The 23,012-nt window shown below is 45.6% G+C and overlaps 2 protein-coding genes across 7 annotated transcripts; both read right to left on the bottom strand.

The window, feature by feature from the left end:
- Positions 1-1,492: 1,492 nt before the first annotated feature.
- Positions 1,493-9,677, bottom strand: Zc3h10 (zinc finger CCCH-type containing 10). 5 transcript variants are annotated; one of them, XR_012450859.1, is made up of 5 exons: positions 9,535-9,677; positions 9,125-9,147; positions 8,101-8,903; positions 7,241-7,304; positions 5,559-5,573 (listed from the first exon to the last, which is right to left on the bottom strand). XR_012450859.1 is itself a non-coding variant. In XM_074083604.1 (3 exons), exon 3 carries the CDS (start codon positions 5,820-5,822, stop codon positions 4,515-4,517), a length of 1,308 nt encoding a protein of 435 aa, XP_073939705.1. In that variant the 5' UTR covers positions 5,823-5,874; positions 7,241-7,304; positions 8,101-8,231; the 3' UTR covers positions 1,493-4,514. The 5 variants fall into 5 exon arrangements, 4 of the variants coding, with proteins under 4 accessions (XP_073939705.1, XP_020018835.1, XP_073939706.1 ...); XM_074083604.1 differs by lacking the exons at positions 9,125-9,147; positions 9,535-9,677 and having other exon boundaries at positions 1,493-5,874; positions 8,101-8,231; XM_020163246.2 differs by lacking the exons at positions 9,125-9,147; positions 9,535-9,677 and having other exon boundaries at positions 1,493-5,874; positions 7,241-7,343; positions 8,101-8,162.
- Positions 9,678-12,957: 3,280 nt separating this feature from the next.
- Pa2g4 (proliferation-associated 2G4) lies at positions 12,958-22,433 on the bottom strand. 2 transcript variants are annotated; one of them, XM_020163249.2, is made up of 14 exons: positions 22,160-22,433; positions 19,856-19,984; positions 19,477-19,582; positions 19,319-19,388; positions 19,045-19,137; positions 16,612-16,675; positions 16,322-16,400; positions 15,662-15,740; positions 15,445-15,578; positions 14,757-14,851; positions 14,499-14,626; positions 14,304-14,357; positions 13,996-14,062; positions 12,958-13,340 (listed from the first exon to the last, which is right to left on the bottom strand). In XM_020163249.2, exons 1-13 carry the CDS (start codon positions 22,245-22,247, stop codon positions 13,997-13,999), a joined length of 1,185 nt encoding a protein of 394 aa, XP_020018838.1. In that variant the 5' UTR covers positions 22,248-22,433; the 3' UTR covers positions 12,958-13,340; position 13,996. The 2 variants fall into 2 exon arrangements, with proteins under 2 accessions (XP_020018838.1, XP_020018839.1); XM_020163250.2 differs by having other exon boundaries at positions 12,958-13,168; positions 22,160-22,432.
- Positions 22,434-23,012: the final 579 nt, after the last annotated feature.

Raw genomic sequence — 23,012 nt, 5'->3', positions numbered from 1 at the left:
CAGATCATCACTCTCTTACTTAAGACCTTATATAAGGGAAAAAAATCATTCTCAGGAAGGTCTTTCCTGAGACCTGGGAGCCATAGGATCAACACTGCAATGCAGTTAGCAGCATAAATACACAGGGACGGTCTCCACCCATTGGCAATCCTGCTCCCCAGATGCCACCTGCTGGTAGTAAACCATAAATGGACAACAGGAAGGGATGGTCTTTTGTTAAAGGAAGTGTCTTACAGGGTGGGGCTTAAGTGAGAGGAGAGAGTACTTCCTGGACTTGAAATCCTGTATGTAAACTGCAATTGCTGCCAAGGGAGGGTCTGGAGGAGGCAGAGGGTCAAATCTGGTACTCTGGTCTCAGCACACTCACAAAGATGGAAAAGGCAAGATTTGAAGAAATCTTCTGTATTATTCCTCAAAAGTTACTGCCAAGCAGTAGTCCCACTTGTTGGATGACTCTATCAGATCTTTCTTATGCTAAGTCCAGAATCAGACTGCCTGAATAGATTCCTGGCCCTATTTCTTACTAGTTGTAGAACCCTACGCAGGTAATTTTTTAAACCTCCTTTTCCCTGGCAAAAAGGGCTGGGAGTGAGGCTCAAGTGGTAGAAAACCTGCCTAGCAAGTGCAAGGCCCAGAGTTCAAAATTCAAGTACCAAAAAAAAAAAAAGTATCTAATAGTACCTACTGTGTCATTAAAATACATGTAAAGTGTCTATCACAGTACATTGGCTTGTATTAAGTATTTAATAAAAGCTACTATTCTAGGTCTTCCTGTTTATGTTCTATCAACAACACAGGTCTTTCCTCTACTAGGCAGCCCCACCCCTCCTTCTTTCCCTTTCTGTTTGAAGTACTAATGATTGAACCCAGGACCTCCTGCAGGTACTAGGCCTCCCAACCCAATTATTATTTTTTTTTCTTTTTGGCGGTAGTGGGAGTTGAATTCAGGGCTTCATGCTTGCTAGACAGACACTACCACTTGAGCCTTGAGCCATTCCTCCAATCCTCCTTTTATTCTTTCATTTTTTCTGTGGTACTTTTTTTTTTTTTTTACGGGGGCAGGGTTTCTGGCAGTACTGGGGTTTGCACTCAGGGCCTCACACTTGCTAGGAAGGAGCTCTAGTACTTGAGCCACTCAGACAGTCCAGTACTAGGGTTTTCAACTCAGGGCTTCACTTTTCACACTTGCAAAGCAGGTGCTCTACCACTTGAGCCACACCTCCAATTCATTTTGCTCTGGTTATTACAGAGATAGGGTCTCTTGCTGGGGCTGGCCTCGGACTGCAACTGCGTTCCCATCTCAGCCTCCCATGTAGCAAGGATTATAGGTGTGAGTCACTAGCACCTGGCTTCAATGGCCCTCTTAAAACTTACATTTAGAAGAACACACGATACTTAGTAGTAGTTCCACTTGAGCAAAACACAGAAACTACTTTATTTACAAACCATGACTAAGACCCAACTATCCTTCTGGAGCGCCTAGAAAGGTGCCTGAAACATAGCATACTCCTAATACATGTGAATTCACATATTGTGAGGACTAAGACTTTAATTTTTAACAGCACTAGGGTTTGAACCTAGGAGCTTAAGCATGCTGAACAAGTCTTCTACCACTAAGCTATGCCTCCCAACCCCAAAATTTTAATTTTTTGTAGCCAATTGAAGGTTCCAGGTTGTTCTCATGTGAATTACCGCTAATGTGGATCTCCACATTGTTACTCAAAACAAGCACAAGGCTTTATCCTAAGCAGCATTTTAAGGTAAGAGGGGCCCAGTAACTTAAGTCAATCCAAAAGGTATTATTTAGTACTTCCTTGCGATAGTGATTTTTTTTTTTTTTTTTTTTTTGCAGTGTTGGGGTTTGAACCATGCTAGGTAAGTGCTCTACACTGAGCTACACCCTCAGCCCTTAAATGGGCTTTTTGTATTTTTATCCAAATTGGTTTTTTTCCTCCTTTTTAAAACAAAACGTAGCCCTTGGGCTCATCACTAAAGACTAGAGATTTCTCCAACACAAATGCACTAATCAACATTCACTAGGCACAAATATTCAGCTTGATTCCTCAAATCCTATTAAGTGATCATCCTTTTCTTTTTATCTGCAATGACTCAGAGGTGACAGAGAGGAAAGCAGCTCTTGATATCTTAGGAACTGGCCTGGCCTGACACAGTGAGCCATGCTTCAGAGTTGTTAGGGCTGACATGGTGCTCACAGCTAGCCAATGAGTTCCTGTGTTGGTCCAAACAATTTCATAAAACACCAGTAGTATCAGACAAGGTCACTTAGTGTGTATGAGGAAGACCAAAAAAAACACCAATTCACAATTTCATTCAAGCACAAAATGAAGTCAGTGTACAAACCACAAAGTAGCAAACATCCCCTTCTCTCAGCTTATCAATGACTGCTGCTCCATCACCAGTTGCAGCTGTAGCTCAATTTTAGATATGAAGATACCCAATCATAAAATGTTTCATTTCCCTTGACAGCAGCCAGTCCAGAGGGACACCCACTTCTTTGAGCCTTCCCCCAAAGTACTAAACTGGGGCCTCAGTCCTTCCTAATACCCTCTTGCACACACCAGAATTCACAATGAATGGTATACTCTTTCACTATAATAATCACTAAACTCAACTTGGTCAACTACAAGTGTATTACTAGCAGCTGAAGTGCATTAATACAAGACATACAATGTCTACAGTTTCCCAAATTCACCTCTTAGAGATGGAAAGAAGAAAATGAAGTTAGGTGTGATTGAGAATTCATCTATAATCACATCTCTCTATATGCTCATAAACCATCTTTTAATAATCCAGAATTGTGTCAGAAACTAAACATTAAGCTTATGGATGTGTTGTTTTTTTCTAAAATCCATAAACAATTTTTGCTACTTTTTATCTTTAGTCCCTCCTTTTTTTTTAAGAAGGGGGTGTATGCTGCCTAGGGTGGTCTCCAACTCCTGGGCTCAAGTGATCCTCTGGCCACACCCATGTGAGCAGCTGGAACTACAGGAACACACACTGGACCATTTTTTTCCAATGACCATCCTTGATCTAGCCCACCATTTCCAACTCCAGGTATAAAACCTGAGTGATCAACCAGACCAGAGAGCAAGAGGTAGCTGAAGATACGATGAGGGAAGCACAATACAGTATCACTTCCTATGCCCCCAAATCCACTGTCTCATTAGACTAGACACCTGAGTGTTTCCCCTACACTAGCCTTGAGCAGAAGAGGAACTAAAGTTTGACTGTAGGGGCAGGGCCCCCAGCCTTAATGACCCTTAAGTGACTTAAAACCTCTGGTCCTATGTAGAGACCATGAAAGGAAAGGGATTAAACCCTAAGGCTTGTGTCCCCAGAAGAACTCCCTTTTCCCAGCACCTCCAAGCCTTAAGGCTTAAAGCATTGGCCACTAGGGAAGGGTTGGAGCAAGAGGGACATAAACTGCCATCAACAACTCAGAGAAGCAATGCCACCTGCCCTAATCTGTTTAAGGGAAGTATCTGTCAACTCCACAACATCCCAACCTCATTTCTTAGCAATACGCCCTCCTAAGTACCTGCCCCCCTAAATGACCCTAGGAGCCCTGGTTACTAAGACAACCTGGGAATAGCAAATGCAGACAGAGACCAGAAACAGATGGGGCTATTTTTAAACTAGACTAGGTGGCTCCGATGCTTTTTCCCCCACAAAGTGTCTTCCCCAAGGCCCCTTTTGGTCTATTTTAGGTCCCCACCCTTCTTCACTGGCATCCATCCATCCAACTTACCCAACCTATGTGAGGGGTGGGGTCTTTATCCCATTTTGGCATGAGATCTACTTTATGTTCCCATCTTCCACAAAAAATATCTAAGCAAATTTCCACTGCTTCCATTTAAAAATAATTATTCTTTTATTTCTTTGGAAAGTAGTGGGCCCTGCCCTTTAGATTTCCAGGCCAAGCTAGGTAAATGAATGTTACTCTAGTGTTTGGGCTGGAGTACTATGGTCCCAGACTTCCCAGGGGCCCAGGAGCAGTTCCTGTATTATCCATACCAACTAGGCCCCAAATTGTCAGAAGGCTCCTATGAGGCCTTCTCTCCTGGTCACTCACTTCCCAATCTTTCCTGGGTCTCCTTTTAGATGGGGCATTTTTTTTCTTCCAAAACCAGTGCTAGAACCTGTGCTATTCACAAGAGAGGACAAGACCAGAGATGTCCTCAACTTTCCATAAGAGGATACAGCCCCTCAGTCAGTCCTTCCTCTGCTGGTTTCAGTGTGAACTCCTATGCAGGGCCCCACTTGAGTGAGGCCTGAAGGACAAAAGGACAAGAGGACCCTCTTAAAAGGGAGGTGAGAAAACACACCAGCCCACCCCTGCCTCAGGAAGTGCTTCTCAGAAGCATATTCCTTAGTCTCTTGTCCTAGTTCTTGAGTGAACCCTTCAGACAGGGCTGTGAGGGCTAGGCAAGTGGACAAGGGCCCCTCGACTCCAGCCCTGAAAGGCTATATCAAGGGAGTGTCCATTAGCCCCATCAGTGTGGCATGGCCGTGATGCGCATGCTCTGGGAAGCAATGGGGTAAGTCACCATGGGAGTGGTGGTGTGGCTCATTGTGATTCCTGCCAAGGGTTGGGCCATCGATACAGCTACAGGAGCCACAGGAGCCACAGATACAGCCACAGGAGCCATGGAGACAGGTGGAGGTGCCATTCCCTGGGCGATTGTTTGAGCCAGAGCAGCTGACAGTGGTGTGATCTCTGGGTTTAAGTGTGGAGGTGGGGGAGGTGGAGCAGCAGGAGGTGCAGCATTAGTTGGGGGAGCAGCTGGAGCTCCAGCAGGGGCCACCAGTTCTTGCTGGGATACAGGACGAGGCTGCAGAGCCTGACTGCTGAGAGTAGTGTGAGTCTGGGCAATGCCATGGTTAAAAGTGGCAACAGTACCCACAGTTGGGGCTAGAGTTTGCTCAGTTGCTGGTGCAGTGGAGCTCAGGGTCATGACCTTGGCTTGATTACGGAACTGAGCATTTTGTTCCAGAAGTACCTCGTTGGTGGCCAGCAGATTGCTGACCTGCTTCTTTAGCTCCTCCACACGTTTCCTGAGCATGGCATTCTCCTCCTCGAGCAGTCTGCATTCTACCCCTCGGGGTGGAGCCAAGTTATATTCATATGACTCAAAATGGGGACCATCAGGAGGGCAGCATCCACCTCGTCGGCGCTTGGGGCCTGGCTCATGGTCCTCAAAGCCCCTGTCAGGAAGGTCATAGATATCATAGAGATCATGTCGTCGCCCTGGGGGAACTGAGCCTGTTGCACCTCCACCTCCAGTGCCTCCTCCACCCCGAGCATCAAACTCAAAATCCCGTTGCAGGTGACGGAACTTGCACTTGGCTCCTCTTTGACAGTCACCTTTGAGGAAGTCACGACAAATAGGGACCTCTTCCTTGCCATTTGGTAAGTCAGCTGGTGAAAGGCCCAGGCCAGCTGCCACTTTCTGCCTCAGTCGAGGGGGAAGTTCTCCTGTCTTTTTATAGCCATCCTCATCCTCCTTGGAGCCATGGATGAAACGGCAGTTTGGGCGGCTACATTCCTTGTTCTGGAAGTCATGGCAGAAGATGAACTCATTTTTACTCACCCCCAAGTTGGATACCTCGCTCATGTCTGGGTGGCGATATCTACAACGCTTGCCTCGTTTGCATACATTCCTCAGGAAGTCTCTACAGATTGCATCTGAGCTGGCTCCCCCACTGCCTGCCCCTGCCCCACTGGCTTCCTCATTGCCACTGCCTCCGGGGCCTCCACCGCTGCTCCCAGTGCCGTTGGCATAGCTCTCCCGGTCAGGCATCCTGGTCCCCCCCAACTCAGGGCCTTCTTCCTTTTCTTGACACTCTTGGTGACTGCTAAAAAAAAGAACTGTGTCAAACAGAAGTTCTCCAGAGAGATCCCATTCTTCTTGATTATATAGCAGGCAGTCCAGTGGGGTAATGGCTTTGGAGATGGCAAATCTAAGGGACAAGAATTCTGGCTGGACTGGCTGACTTGCCAGAAGTCCCGCCCAGGCCCTCCTGCACCTGGTCTTGGTCAGTGATTCACACTTGCCTGGCTAACAGAGGAGGGAGGGAGTTGGGATGAAGCCATCCCATCTCACTAATGATGCCAGGCCAAGGAGGGGGCAGGGAGAGGATAGTGTTGGATTTTATCTTCCCTTTTGAGCTGACCTTATTAAAGTTGTGGAAGTGAAACTAAAATTGCTGTTGGTGCCCGAATAGGCTAGAAGAATGGGAATAGAGCCCCATGATGGGCTGCTTAACTGTCATTTCGTGTGGAGAATAAAACACTGATAATAAAACTGCACTTAACCCTCTTTCACGAAACCTTAGTTGAGTGCTCTTTATATATCCATCTCTAGAACCAAGAATCCTGGATGAAGAGACTGGTGTCACCAGCTTGGGGACAGTCCCTAAACCTGTCATTTTTTAGAACTTTTTTCTTAGCCCACTACCACACTCAACCTGAGACATCAGTGTTCTCTCCACTTCAGCAGATGAGTTCTAAGCTGGACTCTCCACTTCTAGATTCCCAGTACAAAACCATTTGACAAGGTCAAGGTGGGGAGGAGTTAATTTCAAAGGAACAAGTGACCTTTCCCCATTCTTCATCTCCCACCCACTCCATGAGAAGATCCCATTGACATCAAGCCACACCATTCCTTACCCCATAAAGATACTCTTTATTTATAGACTCTATAAAAGCTTTTTAAGTCTTCTATTTCCCAAGAGAGCTCTGGAATGTCAGTCCACTGCTCTAGTTCTAACCCTCCCCTCTCCCCACCCCCAATAAACTAGGAGTCCCTGCTACCACGTGTCTAACCTCCTCTTTCATAAGCAGTTTTCAAGCTCCCCCTGCTGTTCAAACAGGAAAGCTTCATTATCTGTTCCCTTTGGGCATATGGGTATCTCTTCTGATTTTGGTGGCTTTGACCTTCCCTATCCCATCACCTTTAGATCTCCCTAAAATGACTGACCAGATCAGAGGCCAGAGGTACACAGAAATCTATACAAAAAAGGGAATCTTATTCCTTTACCTTCTCTATAAGGAGGTAGCCCCAGAATAAAAGAAATAAAGAGTGGTAAAAGAGAAAATACAAATTTTTACTAAAAAGGAAATGACCAGGTAAAGAATTAATACCATCTCTCTAAGTCCCATCAGAACAGATAATCGGTTATGATACTCCTCCCCACCCAACTCTCCCAGAATTGGTACCTGAGGTAGCTCAGGTGAAGTCCGGGGCTCCTGTGGGTCTCCACCTCCACATCACTGCTGGGTTCTGAACAAGAAAAAAAAAAAAAGAGAGAGAGAGACAGACCTGGGTGGAAGAAGGAGTAAGAATGGTTTTTACACAAATAGAAATGAAGTCTGACAGAACAGGCAAGAGCTCTGGGGACTTCATGATTCCCTTAGGATTCAAACTGAACTTCACTTGTCAAAGGAACAAGTTGCCAGTAACAAGAGAAAGGACAGAACTGACTCACAAAGGCTGAGAAGATGGGTTGGAAACCCAGTTCTCAGTGAACAAAAAGTGAGGGCAGCTCTGCCTCAAGATGAAGGAGGTTGTGGGGATCAGAGTCCGGTCTAGGGCTGAAGCTAACTCTATTCCTAAGAATGCCGAATGAAGAGTCTAGTGCAAGGTCAGCACCTGACAGTGCAATGGGATGGCAGATTAGACTTGGGGGCGGTGATTATGACGCTTCCCAACACTCCAGAGTTTGCGAAAAGTCCTAGGAGTTTCCCCCCAGCAAGTCTTCTAGCTTGGCAGCCCGCGTGCGGTCTCTCCAGCACTCAGCTGAGGACCAGGTGAACAGGACACTAAGAAAGCACAAAGTGAAGTGGGAAGGGGGGCTCTAGGTGGCATCAAAATGAGGGGATGGGCAGGGCCGTGACGTCACGGAGCTGGCGTTTGCTCGCGAACCCGGTTCAGTCAGAAAAGGGGCTCTGTCTTGGGTTGTGAGGAAGACCAGATCGGTTCTGGGGTCCTGTGTGGCCCGGCAGAGCCCAGCCTCTGGGCCAGCTCCGACTCCTCCCCTCCGGGCGCGGCCTCCACCTAAGTCTCCCGCCTCCCTCACCTGCCGCCGCCGCCGTAGTTGCTGCTGCCGCCTGCCGGTCCTCTAGCTTCGAGAAAGAGCCGCCCACTCTACCGCTCTTCCGCTTCCTGCGGAAGAAGCGACACTCTAGCCATCAGACCCGGAAGCATACTCTATGGTCCGCAAAGTAGTTGTGCTACAAACCGCAGGAAATTCCCAGCACGCTTTGCGTGTCACCATGGCAACCTGACCAAGCAATACCGCGAACGCCCCAAGCAAGAGTCACGCTTTGCAGACTTCCAAGACACAGAACCCCTGGTTCAATTTCGCCCGCGAACCATGGACCATGACCTCAGACACATACTACAGCCCCCTGGGCTCCAGCCAGTTGCACTCCGCACCGTACAGCCAGGCTGTTGTTTCCAAGTTTTTTTTTTTTCCCTTAAATCTCCGTAGCGTAGCGACAGGGCACCAACTGTATTGATACAGGATCCCCACCCAATGGAACTGAGAAGAACATGGACAAGACGGTTTGATTCTTTAGCTGACACAAAAGAGATGGTTTATTGTACACGCATCACATTCGGCCACAACTGAGAACAGAACTAGTCCAGAATGCCACAGTCCAGGGCAGAGGACCAACAGGTACAATTTGGTCATAAGCAAGGTGGGTAGTAGGCTCTCAGAGCTGGTCTTGGCGATGGAAGCTCCAGATCCACTGAGACAAATTCTAGACAAGAAGCATACAGTCCAACAACTTGTACCAGCGTCCCCTCCCGGCCTCCGCGGGTGCACAAGCTGTTTACTTGGACCTCTGCCTCATCTTTCTTCTTTTGCGCTTCAGTCTGCAAAATAGACACGAGGATACATACACCCACTTCCTGCGCACAACACTTTTTCATTCTCACCCTAAACCAAACGCGCACTGGGTACATAGAGTGATAAAGTTAACAAGCAACACAGTTCTGTCTCGGGTCCAATCACTGGTTCTGTCAAGGCAACTCGATGCCTTTCTCCAAGGAGAATCCCCTACCGCCCTCCTCCCGGGCGGGCAGTCGCAACGTACCTGCGCATTCGCTTCTTTCTCCACTAACAACCCGATCGTCAGAGGCAGATAATTTAAAAAAATTTAAAAAACAAAACCAAGATTAATCATATTCACAAATTTAGGTAGGGATATTAAGTCCATTATTTAGAACCCAATAGGCTCTTAAATTCTTAAGTACTGGTAGCAATTCCATCAAACTTAAGACCATGTCCCCTGACATAAAGCCGCAAATCCGCGCGGTTTTCTACCCCCGCCCTCTTTCCCCTTCAATACTTAAATGCTTCTCCCCCAAATCATGTCTTCTCCCACTATCTTTTGGGCATCCTGAGAAGTCGGCGACTAGAAACCACGGCGGTTTTTCCTTGCCTGGATCTCCCCTCTCCTCGCCAACTCCTAACCTCAAAAGCTCACTGGTAGTAACCTCTCACCTTGGCTCTCATTGCGCAGAGGTATCTATCGGGAAAGAGAAAAAAGTTTTAGTTAGTTTGCTGTTATGATGATAAGTATAGAGATCAGATGTTAATGGATTGTACACGGAATCTGCACACTGACACCAATAACACCCACCTAGGAAGATGGCGCTAGGGCCGAGAGAGCGGTAAGTTCCGCCTACGACCATTTAAAGGCGCGCTCGGTGTCGTCACTTCCGCTATCCCGCCCTTACCCCGGGGGCGGGACTGCTCCAGGACTGGCTTCCGGAGGCTTTCAGCAGATTGAGTTAGCTGTCTTGGAAAACAGCTACTTTGAATTCGAGTTACCAATCCCACCGCCTCTCTGATTTTATTATGAGGACATCATATTGTTTTAGCATGAGCACCTACTTCCGATATTGGGACCGAGAGGTGCAGAACGGGAAAAGGATAATTGCTTCCTATTTCCCTCTCGTTGCTTCTTGGGAGTTGCAGTTTCTTGGTTAAGTCCTCCATTTTATTATGGATAATAATAAACTGTACAGAACTGTACAGAAATTCCTAATTTGTTTTACTGGCTTGCCGGATTTTTATGCTAAATTATTCCGGGAAGATTCGATCTTGGCATTTTCGAAGGTCATAAGATTCCAGAACATGGAACATGTGAGGATGCAAATTGAGTATGGTCTTTGCCCACAATGCCTGAGGCAGAATGTCATTGAAGATTCTCTGCCACAACGCATCATTTGTTCAGAAAATACTTGCAGTGATTCTCTAGGGGTGAAGGTAGAACCTTTGGACAAAGGGTAAGCAAGAAGGTATGACATTTGGTGTTAAGATAAAGAACTTTCCAATCTCATGATAAAATAAGAATCACTGAAAGCAGATCCCCAATGATTTGGCTACAGGAAACGATTTAAAAAGGGTAAAAGAGGCTGGTGGAGTGGCTCAAGTGGTAGAGCACCTACCTAGCAAGCATGAAGCCCTGAGTTCAAACCCAGTACCACAAAAAAGAAAGGATAAAAGAGGGTTTGGGGTGTGGCTTAATGGTATAGTTCCCTGCCTAGCAAGCATGAGGCCTTGAGTTCCACCAAAAAAGAAAAATAGATATAGGAGGCCAGAAGCATCCCAGTACTCAAAAGGCTTAGGCAGGATAGTGAGTTCCAAATCAGGTACATAGTGAGAACCAGTCTCTCTAAAACAAGAAGATAAAAACCTTTAGCCATACAAGATTTCATATTTGTTAAAATACTGGAAGATTTTTCAGTCTGCTATAATCTGTCTTTTTCAACCATTTTCCTTTATGAACATTTCACTCTGTTTCCTTTTTTGATTTTCTGAGACAGGGTCTCAACATATATCCCAGACTGGCCTTGAACTTATCCTCCTACTTCTGCCTCCCAAGTGCTGGAATTACAGGTGTGCTCCACCATCTATGGCTAAAAATTTCTTTTTTTGGTGGTACTGATCTCAGGTCTTTGCACTTGCAAAGCAGGCACTCTACACTTAAGCCACACCTCCAGTCCATTTTGCTCTGGTTATTTTGGAGATGAAGGGGGTTGCTCAAACTATTTCCTCAGGCTGGTCTAAAACTGTGATCCTCCCTATCTCAGTCCTACAAGTAACTAGGATTACAAGCGTGAGCCACCGCCACTAAATTTCACATTTTTTCCCCCCAGTACTGGGGTTTGAACTCGGGGCCTACACCTTGAACCACTCCATGAGCCCTTTTTTGTTAAGGATGTTTTTGGAGATAGGGGCTCACAAACTATCGCCCAGGCTGGCTTCGAACCACAATCGTCCTGATCTCTGCCTCCTTAGTAGCTAGGATTATAGGTGTGAGATACCAGGCTAGGCTTCACTTTCTTGATTGAAAAACAAGGTTTTTTAAAATGTAGGATCCTCTTTGAGTAGTTTTAAGATTATCACCAGCAGAACATGACAAAGTATTAAAAATAAAAATAGCTCTAGCAGAAATCATTTTACAAATCCACCAGAATTGCCAACTGGTGATCTCTAACCTCTAGAGGGAAACTGGCCCTTTTTTTTTTTGGTGGTACAGGAGTTCAAACCCAGGGCCTCATACTTGCTTAGGCAGGCACTCTTCCATTTGAGCCATCCCACCAGCCCTCAAAACTACCTTTTAGAGCAGTTTTTTAGGTTTGCAGCAAAGCTTGAGGGCCATTTTCCACATATTCCCTGCATCCTCATGTGTAGCCTCCCTCAACATTCCCCTCCCCCCAGTTATGTATTTGTTGCACCTGACAACCTACATTGACATGTTATTACCCAAAGGCCATGGTACTCTAGGGTTACAGCTTGGTGGTGTACCTTCTATGTGTTTGGACAAATGTCAAATGGAGGAACAAATGTGCAGAACAGATTGTTTCGGTGGGCACAGTGAATTCGTCTTCGTGCTTGCCAGGCAGGCACTCTACCATTTAAGCCACTTTGTAAGCCCTTTTTTGTGATGGGTATTTTTCAAGATAGGATCTCAGGAACTCTTTGCCCAGGGCTGGCTTTGAACTGCCATCCTCCTGGTATTTGCCTCCAGGGTAGCTAGGATTACAGGTGTGAGCCACCGGCACCAGGCTAGATTTTTGACTTTGAATCTACTCTGTACTTTATAATGGCAGATACCTATTGTATATTTATCCTGTTTTCAACTTTGTTCACTGAGTTACTTCAGGTCAGCAGTGCCTCATATGTAATAAGATACTAATATCTAAGTTACCTAAAGGTTTGGGGCATGGCTCAAATGGTAGTGCACTTGCCTAGCATCACAAAATCCTGAGTTCAAACCCCAGTACCACAAAAAAAGAAAAAGGAAAAAAATCCAACCCATCACAGCCTAGTCCTAAAAATTAGCATCAGACATTGTTGGCTTCCTGAATTAGAATAAACACTTTGTTTGGGGTTTTTTTGGGGGGGAGTGGGATTTGAAGACAAGGTTTCATATTTGCAAAGCAGATGCTTTACAGCTTGAGGCACACCTTTGATCCATTTGCTCTGGTTATTTTATAGGATGCAGCAAACTATTTGCCCAGGCTGACTTCAAACCGTGATCCTCCTGATCTCACTCTTCCAAGTAGGATTACAGGCGTGAGCCACTAGTACTTGGCTGTAATGTTGATTGTACAGTATATATTGTAACCTAGTCCTGAACAACTGTCAGCAGTGACAATTAGAAATTTTTAATTTTTTACATTCTCACATGTATACATTGTTTGGGCCACCTCCCCCCGATATTTAGAAAATTAAGTCACCAACAATACCCCACATCATGTACTGTTATCTTCAGATAATCCAGGATTTCTCATTCCCAATCCACGATAGTCCTTGTTTTAGGCTTAGTACAGCAATGTAGAACACTAGCTCCAACTAGTCATTTCCTTGGCTGACACACTCCCCACCTCCATCAGATAAGAGCAACAAAGGCAATTATGAGCAAATCCAAATTTATTTTTATGTCATATCATTTTAAAAACCTCTTAAGTTAGTGGGAGCCCCTAGTTCCCTGGGACAGCATGCCAGAGGTACCAAAATTTGTCACCTTTCTCTACAAACCCCCAGCAATTCATCCAATCCAAGTCCACAGCTTCAGAAAGTCAGGAATTGTCTCTTCAGTCTCCTCCTCTGGGTTCTGGTTTTCCTTTCAAGGGAGGGAGGTCATCGTATCTCAAACAGGGAACAAAGCCACAGTTGACCTTCTGGCTTAGGTTTGTGTAAGATGGAGTGAAGACAGGCCCCACTGACTCAAAGGATGAGGTTGAGACGGATTACTTCTTTATAGCTTTGTGAAAATTTTGGGGGAAAAAAAGACCCTGCAGAAAAAAATGACTAAAAGGATTTAAAAATAAGGATCCATTTTGATAAGAATTTCTTCATAAGTGGAAAACTTCAGCTCCTAAAAACAAGAAGGGCCTGACTAGATAGCCTGTATCAGATGAATCTATCACAGGTGAATAAAAACAATCTGAAGAACAGGTCCTCTTAATTTTGAGGGCAGATAAAATACTTGGGGAAGAATGGGAAATGAGAGAAAAAAGCCCCAAACAGATGAGAAAATGCTGACAGCAGAGTGGTACAAAAAAATTTTCAGCTGAGGTTTTAGTGGTGTTGGCTTATTTAGCCTCTTCCCTGTTCTGTTGTAGGGCCACACCTTGACCAAGCAGAGTGGTAGAAAAGGCTAGGAGGGGCTTGAAGACAATGGATTTTAACTCCTGATTTTATTATTCAATTTCTTTCTTTCCATTTAAAGTAGTCTTCAGTGGCAGGGAGGCCTGGCCTCCCAAAGACCAGAGTCAGTTGGAGCTGGTTGTTGTTGGAAGGGGCTGGACTGGGGGACTGGGATGGGGGCAAGGAGACCCCGCTCTGCTGGTGGTCTTGGGTGGAGAAGACGAACTGCATTTCACAGAGCCTGGGGTGTGGTGGGAAGGGAATGAGGCAGGAGCAGCAAGCTGGGGATATGGGACCCACCTCAGTCCCCAGCTTCATTGTCTTCTAATGTTTCTCCACTGGTAGCATTCTCTGCAGTCTTGGAGGCCTGTATTTCAGACAAAGAAGAGGAAGACTGATCAGTTTCTAACTACCTGGAGAGCAGTATCTGGGGGATCAAACCCAAAAATATCTTGAACCTATGTCAGGGCTGAGGAGCGTGATCATAACCCACACCACCCAGGAAGGTAGAATACAAAGGGACAAGGTAAAAGAACCCAAAACAAAAACAAACAAACAAAAAGTGACAAGGTCAGTATCCTGCCAAAAGAGGGTCATCATTAACACACCTTCTTTTTCTTCTTTTTCTGGGTTTTCCGACTTGCAGAACTCTGGAGGAGGGCCTGGAAAATAGGAGGAAGAAGGGAACAAATTTTCAGCAATGAGGAAAAAACAAAGTGCTGTTTTCAGCACTACAGGTCTTTTCAGGACTTTCACTCCCAGTACAGGTGCCACATGTTCACCACTCTCCGTTCCACACTAACCTTTAGCTCTGCATCCTGGACCTCCAACTCAGACTTATAGAGGTCAGGTTCAAAGGGACCACTGGTTATCCGCATGGGGCCATTGGGCATAAGTAGAACTGTAAATTTAAACTGGGCAACGAATTCACCTACAGAAAAATGAAGATGTATTTTAATAAAATGTTCCTTTATCATACTTGCCTCTTTGCTGAAGTTACAGGGAAAAAAAGGGCACCATAAAATCAGGGGCCCTAAATTCAAATTATTCTCAGTACTTACCCTCCTTCTCATAGAGAACATTAAATGGTTGTAGCAGCTCATGTTTGGCACACTCCACCACACCCATCCGAGCCTTCTTCTCATCTTCAAATGCTCTGGGAAGAGGAAGACAGAATTCAGAGGTATCCCTAACTCCCTTATCAAGTCTTATGGTTTTGTGTTTTGGACAAGATCTCACTGTGTGAAACAGGTTGGTCTCAAATTCTCAGTTCTCTGGCTTTAACTTCCCAAGTGCTGACATTGCAAACGTGCTTCACCACTCCTGGGTCATTACCATTTTGTTCATGTTTTGTCTTATTTTTGCTGGGGATCAAACTCAGAGCCTTTCACATGCTAGGCAAGTGCTCTACCACTGAGCTTTATCCTCAGTCTATTATTATTATTATTGCCAGTACTAGTATTATTGAAGTCAGCCTCATGCTTGTTAGGCAGGCACTCTACCACTTGAGCCCATACCCACAGCTTGCTGGTATTTTTAAATCACTCCTATCCTCAGGCAGGAATTTTGCTTAGGACTGCTCTTTTTAAATTACTTTAAAGAGGAGATGGGGGGAGAGAATACTTGCATTCATGTTTGAGCTACAAGTCTGGGCAGGTGGGGAGAGATGGGGAGAGATGGGGGAGTAAAAAGCTTTCTTGGGTGCATGGTCTGAATCAGACTCATTCCAAGTCCTGTTCTTGTTTGTACCTTAAAGTAAATGGCATGGCATCAAAACGCCTTTCCACCTCACTGAAAAAGGCACGTGAAGTTTTCATTTTCAGGCCATATTGTTTAGAGGGGTCTCGTTTGTAAATGGTGGTTCTCTGTCCTGCATCCTTGGCCTAAAAGAATTAAGTTAGGTCACATTTGGTCTGGTGAACACTCCCTCAGTCACCTCTCTTGATAACTCTTGTACTCTTCTTACCTTGCCCTCTCCTGAGCTCACGAGAACATCCACAGCATATACTTCATGTACCTCAAATTCAGCCTTTTCATGGTCCTTCCTAAAAGGAACAGAAAGCAAACAATTAAGACCAACAAATAGCCGGGCACTAGTGGCTCACACCTGTAATCCTAGCTACTCAAGAGGCAGAGATCAGGAGGATCGCAATTTGAAGCCAGCCCAGGCAAATAGTTCATGAGAGCCTATCTCGAAAATACCTAACACACACACACACACACACACACACACACACACACACACACACACACACACACACACACACACACTCACGCACGCGCGCGCATGCTAGTGAAGTGGCTCAAGGTGTAGGCCCTGAGTTCAAACCCCAGCCCCACCAAAAACAACAACAAACAAATAGAAACCAAAACCAACAAAAAACAAAGCAGCAACAAAAAAAAGAGTAACAAGTAGGGCTGGAGACTTGGCTCAAATAGTAGAACACCAGCTCAGCAAGTATGAAGCCCTGAAACACCACCCCCCCCACCAAAATAAATAAGTAAATAAGAGTAACAAGTAGCTTCAAGGAGTTTGGAGTAGAAGGTGGGCATGATTAACAGTTGAGAGTATGGAAAAAGGGTTGATGACTAGTCTGGTATGGTGAAGAATGGGGTTGGCACCTACTTCTGTTGGTCTGTGGGATTCTGGATAATGGTCTTCTCTCCATCAATGACATGCTGCTTCAACTGATGTGACAGCATACCTGTAGACAGTACAGGGATATGGTACCAGCTATCCAGAATCCCAAAAAGTCTTCAAATCCACCCATCTAAGTAGCTTGATAGTACAAGCAATTTCTGGCACTCAAGTTTCTGGCTTAGACTAAGGGCCAGGATGAATCCTTAAAGAAGCAAGTCTTAATTCTGTTAAACCACTCATGCTTAGACCTTCAACCCTTTTATATGAGGTCTCACCTTCTATTGGCGTGCAATTAAATGAGTGGGCAACTTTGTTCCAGGCTTCTGTCACTTGTGTATTCTAGAAGTACAAGATCAAATAAAAGGTGAGATATCAGGACCCAATACATTTCCACCATGAGATTAAGAAATTTAAAAGAACTGAGAGTTTTAACATCCTTTTTCATCAAGTGACAATGATTCTCATCCATTGATTTTTCATTTCATAGTCTTATCACTCTACAAACCAAAAACAACTTATATTTGTTGTCATAAAGATGGTTTAATTAAATAGCTAGTCAACCTTTGGGGACTTTCTACATGCCAAGAATTGTAACTAAATGTGAATTTTGTATGTTTGACCCCCACTTTGCAAAACTGCATATACTATTACACAAAAACATAATTGTTGATTTACTGTCAAAAAAAAAAAGATAGTCTAATTAGACAACAGTTGTCGAAAGGGAATAGAGCATCTGTACCCCAATCCAGAAGATGAGGAAACTGGGGCTCAAAAATGTTAACTAATTTGCCTAAGGCTAAGCAAGTATTTAATGGGTGAATCCTGTCATAAACCTGGGTTTTTTGATGTTAAGTCTACTATTTATTGCTTCATACCGGGAACTCTAGCTGATGAGGAAACAGCAAACACTTATTCTAAAATAAATAATCTTTCAAACATGATCTAATCCTCATCTAATGACTGGAGGTGTGGCTCAAGTGGTAGAGTGCTGCTATACAAGAATGAAGCCCTGAGTTCAAACCCCAGTCCCACAGAAAAAACACCCTACAGCCAGTCACCGGTGGCTCATACCTATAATCCTAGCTACTCAGGAGGCAGAGACAGGAGGACCACAGTTCGAAAACAGCCAGAGCAAACAGTTTGCAAGAGCCTATCTCGAAAAAACCCATCACAAAAATAGGGCTCATGGAGTGGTTCAAGGTGTAGGCCTTAAGTTCAAACCACCAAAAAAAAAAAAAAAAAAAAAAAAAGCACACCCCACACTCTACAAATAATCCTCATCTAAGCCACTAATTCAACCATCACACAAAATAGTAAGTAGCCATAACCAGTATTCATTGAAAATTTATTTATGTGCTAGGTACTATAATCACATGAATTATCTCATTGCCACAACTCTGAAAAAATTTTATTTTTCACATTTTACAGATAAGGAAATTTGGTTTTAAGATTAAACAGTAAGGGGTGTCATTATACAACATACAAAGAACAAAAAAACTCCATAAAAAAGGGCTGGCCGAGTGGTTCAAAGTTTGAACTCCCAGTTCAACAGTTGGAACTTCCCAGTACAACAGGGAAAAAAAAAGTAATCAGAGGATGAAGTGCAAACTGAAAGACTGAGGAACAAGAGAGCAGATACAAAGGGACATAAGTCTGGACATAGTAGCTTATATCTATAATCCAGCCACTCCACAGCAGAGATTGGGAGAACAGCAGTTTGATGCCAGCCTGGGCAAAAAGTTGGCAAGATCACATTTCAAGAAATAAGTCAGGTATGATGGTGGAACACCTGTGATCTCAGCTACCTAGGAGGTGGTAAGTAGATGATCACAGTCCCCAGCCAAAAACTGGAGACCCTGTCTAAAAAATAACCAAGGCCAAAAAGGGTTAGCTAGAGATGAGTTCAAGTGCTCAAACTCCAGTATTACAAAAGAGAAAGGGAGAGAAAAATAGAAAACAATGCTTTAAGTATTTTTTTTTTTTTTGCACTACTGGGGCTTCAACTCAGAGCCTTCACCTTGAGCCACTCCACCAGCCCTATTTTTGGGAATGGTTTTTCCAGATAGGATCTCACAGAACTATTTGCCTGGGCTGGCTTCGACTCTCTTTGATCCTCTTGATCTCTGCCTCCTGAGTGGCTAGGATTATAGAATTACAGCCACTGGTGCCTGGCTGTATTTTTTTTTTTTAATGCTCAAATAAATAAAAATGAAGAATGTCTATCGGGTCCGTAAGGAAGGAACCATATGGCCATACACCTCACAGGGAACTATCTTTGGTAGGCACTTGATTGCTGTTTAGTATCAAGCTCTTGAGTTCCTGCCTCTTTTCTTTAAGAAATCCCATTTAAACTAGATACCAGTGGCTCATACCTGTAATCCTAGCTACTCAGGAGGCTGAAATTGGGAGGATCATGGTTTGAAGCCAGTTGGGGCAGATAATTTGAGATTCCATTTCCAAAACTAACGATAGCAAAATAGACTAGAGGTATGGCTCAAGTAGCAGAGTGCCTGCTTTGCAAATCCTGAGTTCAAACCCCAATCCCACAAAAAAAAAAAGAAAAAGAAAAAAGAAATCCCATTTAAGATGTAGCTACTCTAAAGCTGTTGTTTTATAAGAGGACTATCAAAGTCGGCAGATCCATACAGAGCAGCTGTTGATGCAACTTTAGTCCAGTCGACTTTTGGGATTAGTAAAAAACACCTTACCTGGTTTCCAGGTTTGACCAGGCGTAGGGCAGCTTCAGCACAAAGGTGAGCTGCCTTAATGACATCTGCTTTCCGCCCTGTTACTTGGGTCCCCTGTAGATAAGGAAATCTAATCAGTGTCTTTCTAAAAAGCTTAACTCAGCCCATAATGCAAGGCCAACCAATGAATATGAGGAACTTAAAATTTAAGTGACACTACGGGATGGGGATAATAAGCAAATGGCAGTGCATTTCCCCACCAAAGCTAAATTGAGCCCAAAAGCAGGCCACCTACCTGAGCTACACCCACCACAAAAGTATGAGCCACATTAGCAATGAAGCCATCCACATGGACCCCAAGGTCACTGAAAGGTAAAAGCAGTTTCCATTAGAAACTGGCACTATGTAAGTGCTTAGGAAAAAGACAAATGCTCCAGAATGGCTTAACCTTACATTTTTACCAAGTCACCTTCCTTGAGAATATAGTCCTGGTCACTCTTCAAAGGGGAGAAGTGACATACACAGTTATTTACCGAAATGCTGGTAGGAAAGGCAATACCTGTAAAAAGAATCATCAGCCTTACTGCCTTGCTCCTACAGAAGCCCTGTTTCCCTTTAGAAAAATGCAAGTCTTTTTTTTTTTCTCTTATTTTGTAGGGTCTTGCTTAGCTTACTCAGTTTGGACTGGGTTGGAAACTGTATCCCACTTGCCACTCCAAATATAAACCAAAGCTGGGGTGAGGGTTACATTATTACAATTAAAAAAGTACAAACACAGAGGATCAAATGAGGGTCAAACTTGGGATACTAGGAAGGGATTTTTTTTTTTTACCTTTCTTCATTTCCTTTTCTTTCTTGAAGATTTTCCCTGTCTCTTCCATAATCATGGCATCACCTTTCTCACACAGGCTCAGTACCGACACACCTGAGCTGGATGCTTCCACCAAAGATCGAAGTACCCCTGGGGACAGAATCCCACCACGTCAGTCCTGCATGTACTTATCGTTAGTCACCACCCAAGTGATACCTGGTAGTAGCTGGATTCAGAGCTTTTAATACTCCCTAGTGCCACTGTCCTAAGGCTCAAAGAGGAAACAAGTCTGTGTCTTAAAACACATCTATCTATAACCTCTGATTTATACCTTCCTTTCTTAAAAGAAAAAAAAAGGTCAACACTCTTCTTTTCTCCCTTATATGGCAACTAGGTATATACATATACAATGTGTCTCCTTAGGCAAGGCTCTGTTTTCCAAAGATATCTTGGTGTGGCAGGACAGAATTATGGGCTCTCCAAGGTGCCAAACATATATGCAAAGCAGAAAAAATTTATAGGCGTCAGGGACAACAGGAAGAATTGCTGACTCCAAGCTGATGCATTGTTAAATGTTAACTTCTTCCCTTCGCAGACACCCTAATTAAGTATTAGTAATCAGATTTATTTCCTCATAAACAAGTATATAAGCTAAAGGGACTTAATCTAAGGTTCCTGGAACTCAGGGGGCTCATGGCTTACAACTTTCAGTAGGTCTCAAGTAACCTCAGTTTCAGAGGTCACAAGTGCCTCATTATAAACTGCATGGACGCTGGGTGCTGGTGGTTTACACCTGTAATCCCAGCTACTCAGGAGGCAGAGATTGGGAGGATCACAGTTGGAAGCCAGCCTGGGCAAATAGTTTGCAAGACCCTATCTTGAAAAAATAAATCACAAAAATAGGGTTGGTGGAGTGGCTCAAGCTGTAGGCCAAGTTCAAGCTCCTGCACCACAAAAAAAAAAATTTTAAGTAATGAAACAAAAATAGCTGGTGCCCATAATCCTAGCTACTCAGGAGGCAGAGATCAGGAGGCTCCCAGTTCAAAATCAGCAAATAGTTCATGTGACCCTGTCTAGAACAAACCCATCACAAAAGACTGGTGGAGTGGCTCAAGGTGTAGGCCCTGAGTTCAAGCCCCAGTACCACAAAAATAAAAGCACCAAAAATAAATGTACCATACTAAATGTCTGCTATTATAAAAAGCATTGTTCGTGCTTTTATAATAACCTCTTCATAATCCATCCTGATTTTCAGGTTTGATTTTTGAGGATCTGTTTTGGTGAATCTTTTGGAGCCAGAAACACTCAGATTTAATCAAAGGCACCCCAAATACCACCTCCCAAATGTATTTGCTGTTAAACCCATTTTTAAAGCCCAAAGACAAGCACTTTCTGTCTAAGTGGGTTTTAAAATGGAAAGGTGAATTGCAGAGAGAAAATAGAAAGTGAGACATCGGCCTACAATGGCAGGCAACTGTCGAGAAACTTCAAACACAGTTCCAGTAAGAATGGCTTTTAACAGCCCCAACATCAGTGTCCTCCCATCCCTCCCTGTTCACAAGCTTGCTTAGTTACGATGAGGGTAGGACCTCAAAACATTAATCGAAACACTGTCAAGTCCCTAAGAACAATCAAATATGAAGCCTAACTTAAGGCCATCTGCAAAGACTGTAGTGGTGTCAGTCACGAATGACTTCCAGAAAAGCCAGGTATCGCCCCAAGAGTTGTGTTAGAAGCTCCAGAAGAGCTCTCCAACGGTCCCCTGACCTGGCCCAAGGGGAGAAGGGGTCCCCGCCAGAATAGGAGTTGAAGTAAAGGAAAGATTCTAGCAAAGCACGTGGTGGGGAAGCTGGCGTCAGGCGCGGTAGCAGAGGAGAGGAGCCAGCGATCCGCACCAGGACCTGGCAACACGTGCCGGCGGGGCTGGTGACGGCCAGGAGCCCTGACAAAACAAGAGGGGCGTTCTGTGGCCAACAGCTGGGCTTTTCCTTTTGGAGGTGGCCTCGCCGTTGCCAGAATCCGAGGAAGCAGAGATCCGGGCAGAAGACGCGCCTTGCCCCCTTGCCAACGGCCTAGGGTCGGAGCCAGTCGGGGCCCCTCCAGCGCTCCTCCGGGTCGCGGGCCCACACCTCCACACTCCAGCCCAGGCCTGGCCGCTCAGCCCCTAGTGCGACACCGGGTCTTCCCATCACGCCGCCCCCGGCGGACTGGTGCGCGCCCCTTGGTAACTCACTCCGCAAGACCCCGCCGCTCCAGCCCCTCCGGGGACAGCCCGACACCTCTCCCTCTCAGCCTCGATTCCGGGACCCCTGAGGCCGCACTCACGGTTGGCGATGTCGCCCCCCATCTTATACTTGGTCACGACCAGGTCCTCGGCGATAGTTTGCTCTTGCTGCTCGTCCTCGCCCGACATCTTCCTATCACCACCACTGCAGCCTCGCTTCCCCTGAGCTGCCGCCTCGGTGTCCCTTCCCAGCCTCAGGCTGTGGCCAGAGCTCCTCGATCCGCGAGGAGAGCGCGAGCTAAAGCGCGAGCAAGCAAGGGAGCGGGCGGGCAGGCGGGCGGGTGGCGAGAGCGAGAAGCCGCGAGCGCGCGGGCTGAGCGCGGGGCACCGTGGGACAACGAGTCCTGCCTGTCGCCGGTCTCCAGCCGACCTCCAGTGCTCTGGAACTACAACTCCCAGGCTGCCTCTCGCGCCCCTAAACCAGGCCCTGGGGCCTTGCCCTCCCCGGGCCTCGCACGCCGGAACCGCCGAGCACGCTGGGAAGGATTAGGCTCCGGCGGGAAGGCGGAGCAGTTGAGGAGCAAGAGGGAAAGCGTGGTCTCTCCGGGAAAACCACCTCCACAGCAGCTCAGAGCCCGTAGTAGAGGGAGGCGAGTTGAGGGAGGGCGGAGCTACGCGGTGAAATGGGTTTAGGAGCTGGGTGGAGCAAGGTGGAGCCCAGGGGGTGGGCACTGTCTACACCTAGGGCAGAGAGGCTAGGAGTGCACCCTCGGATCCCTGCATCTGCAGGCGCGACCGGCCGGGCGGGTCCAGTCCAATGTTCTTCCAGTGCTGGGAGAACTGGGAGGGGCAGAGCGTATGTGGAAAACCAAAGAAGGGGTGCTGCTGGAAGCTGGGGGCTAACCCGGCAGCCTGATTGAGGGATTATCCCTTTGCTTATAGCTTCCTCATGTA

Source organism: Castor canadensis, chromosome 8, assembly GCF_047511655.1.
Source record: "Castor canadensis chromosome 8, mCasCan1.hap1v2, whole genome shotgun sequence".
Classification (NCBI taxonomy): Eukaryota; Metazoa; Chordata; class Mammalia; order Rodentia; family Castoridae; genus Castor; species Castor canadensis.
The sequence above is the reverse complement of the archived record's forward strand: the minus strand, read 5'-3'. Positions and strand labels throughout refer to the sequence as shown.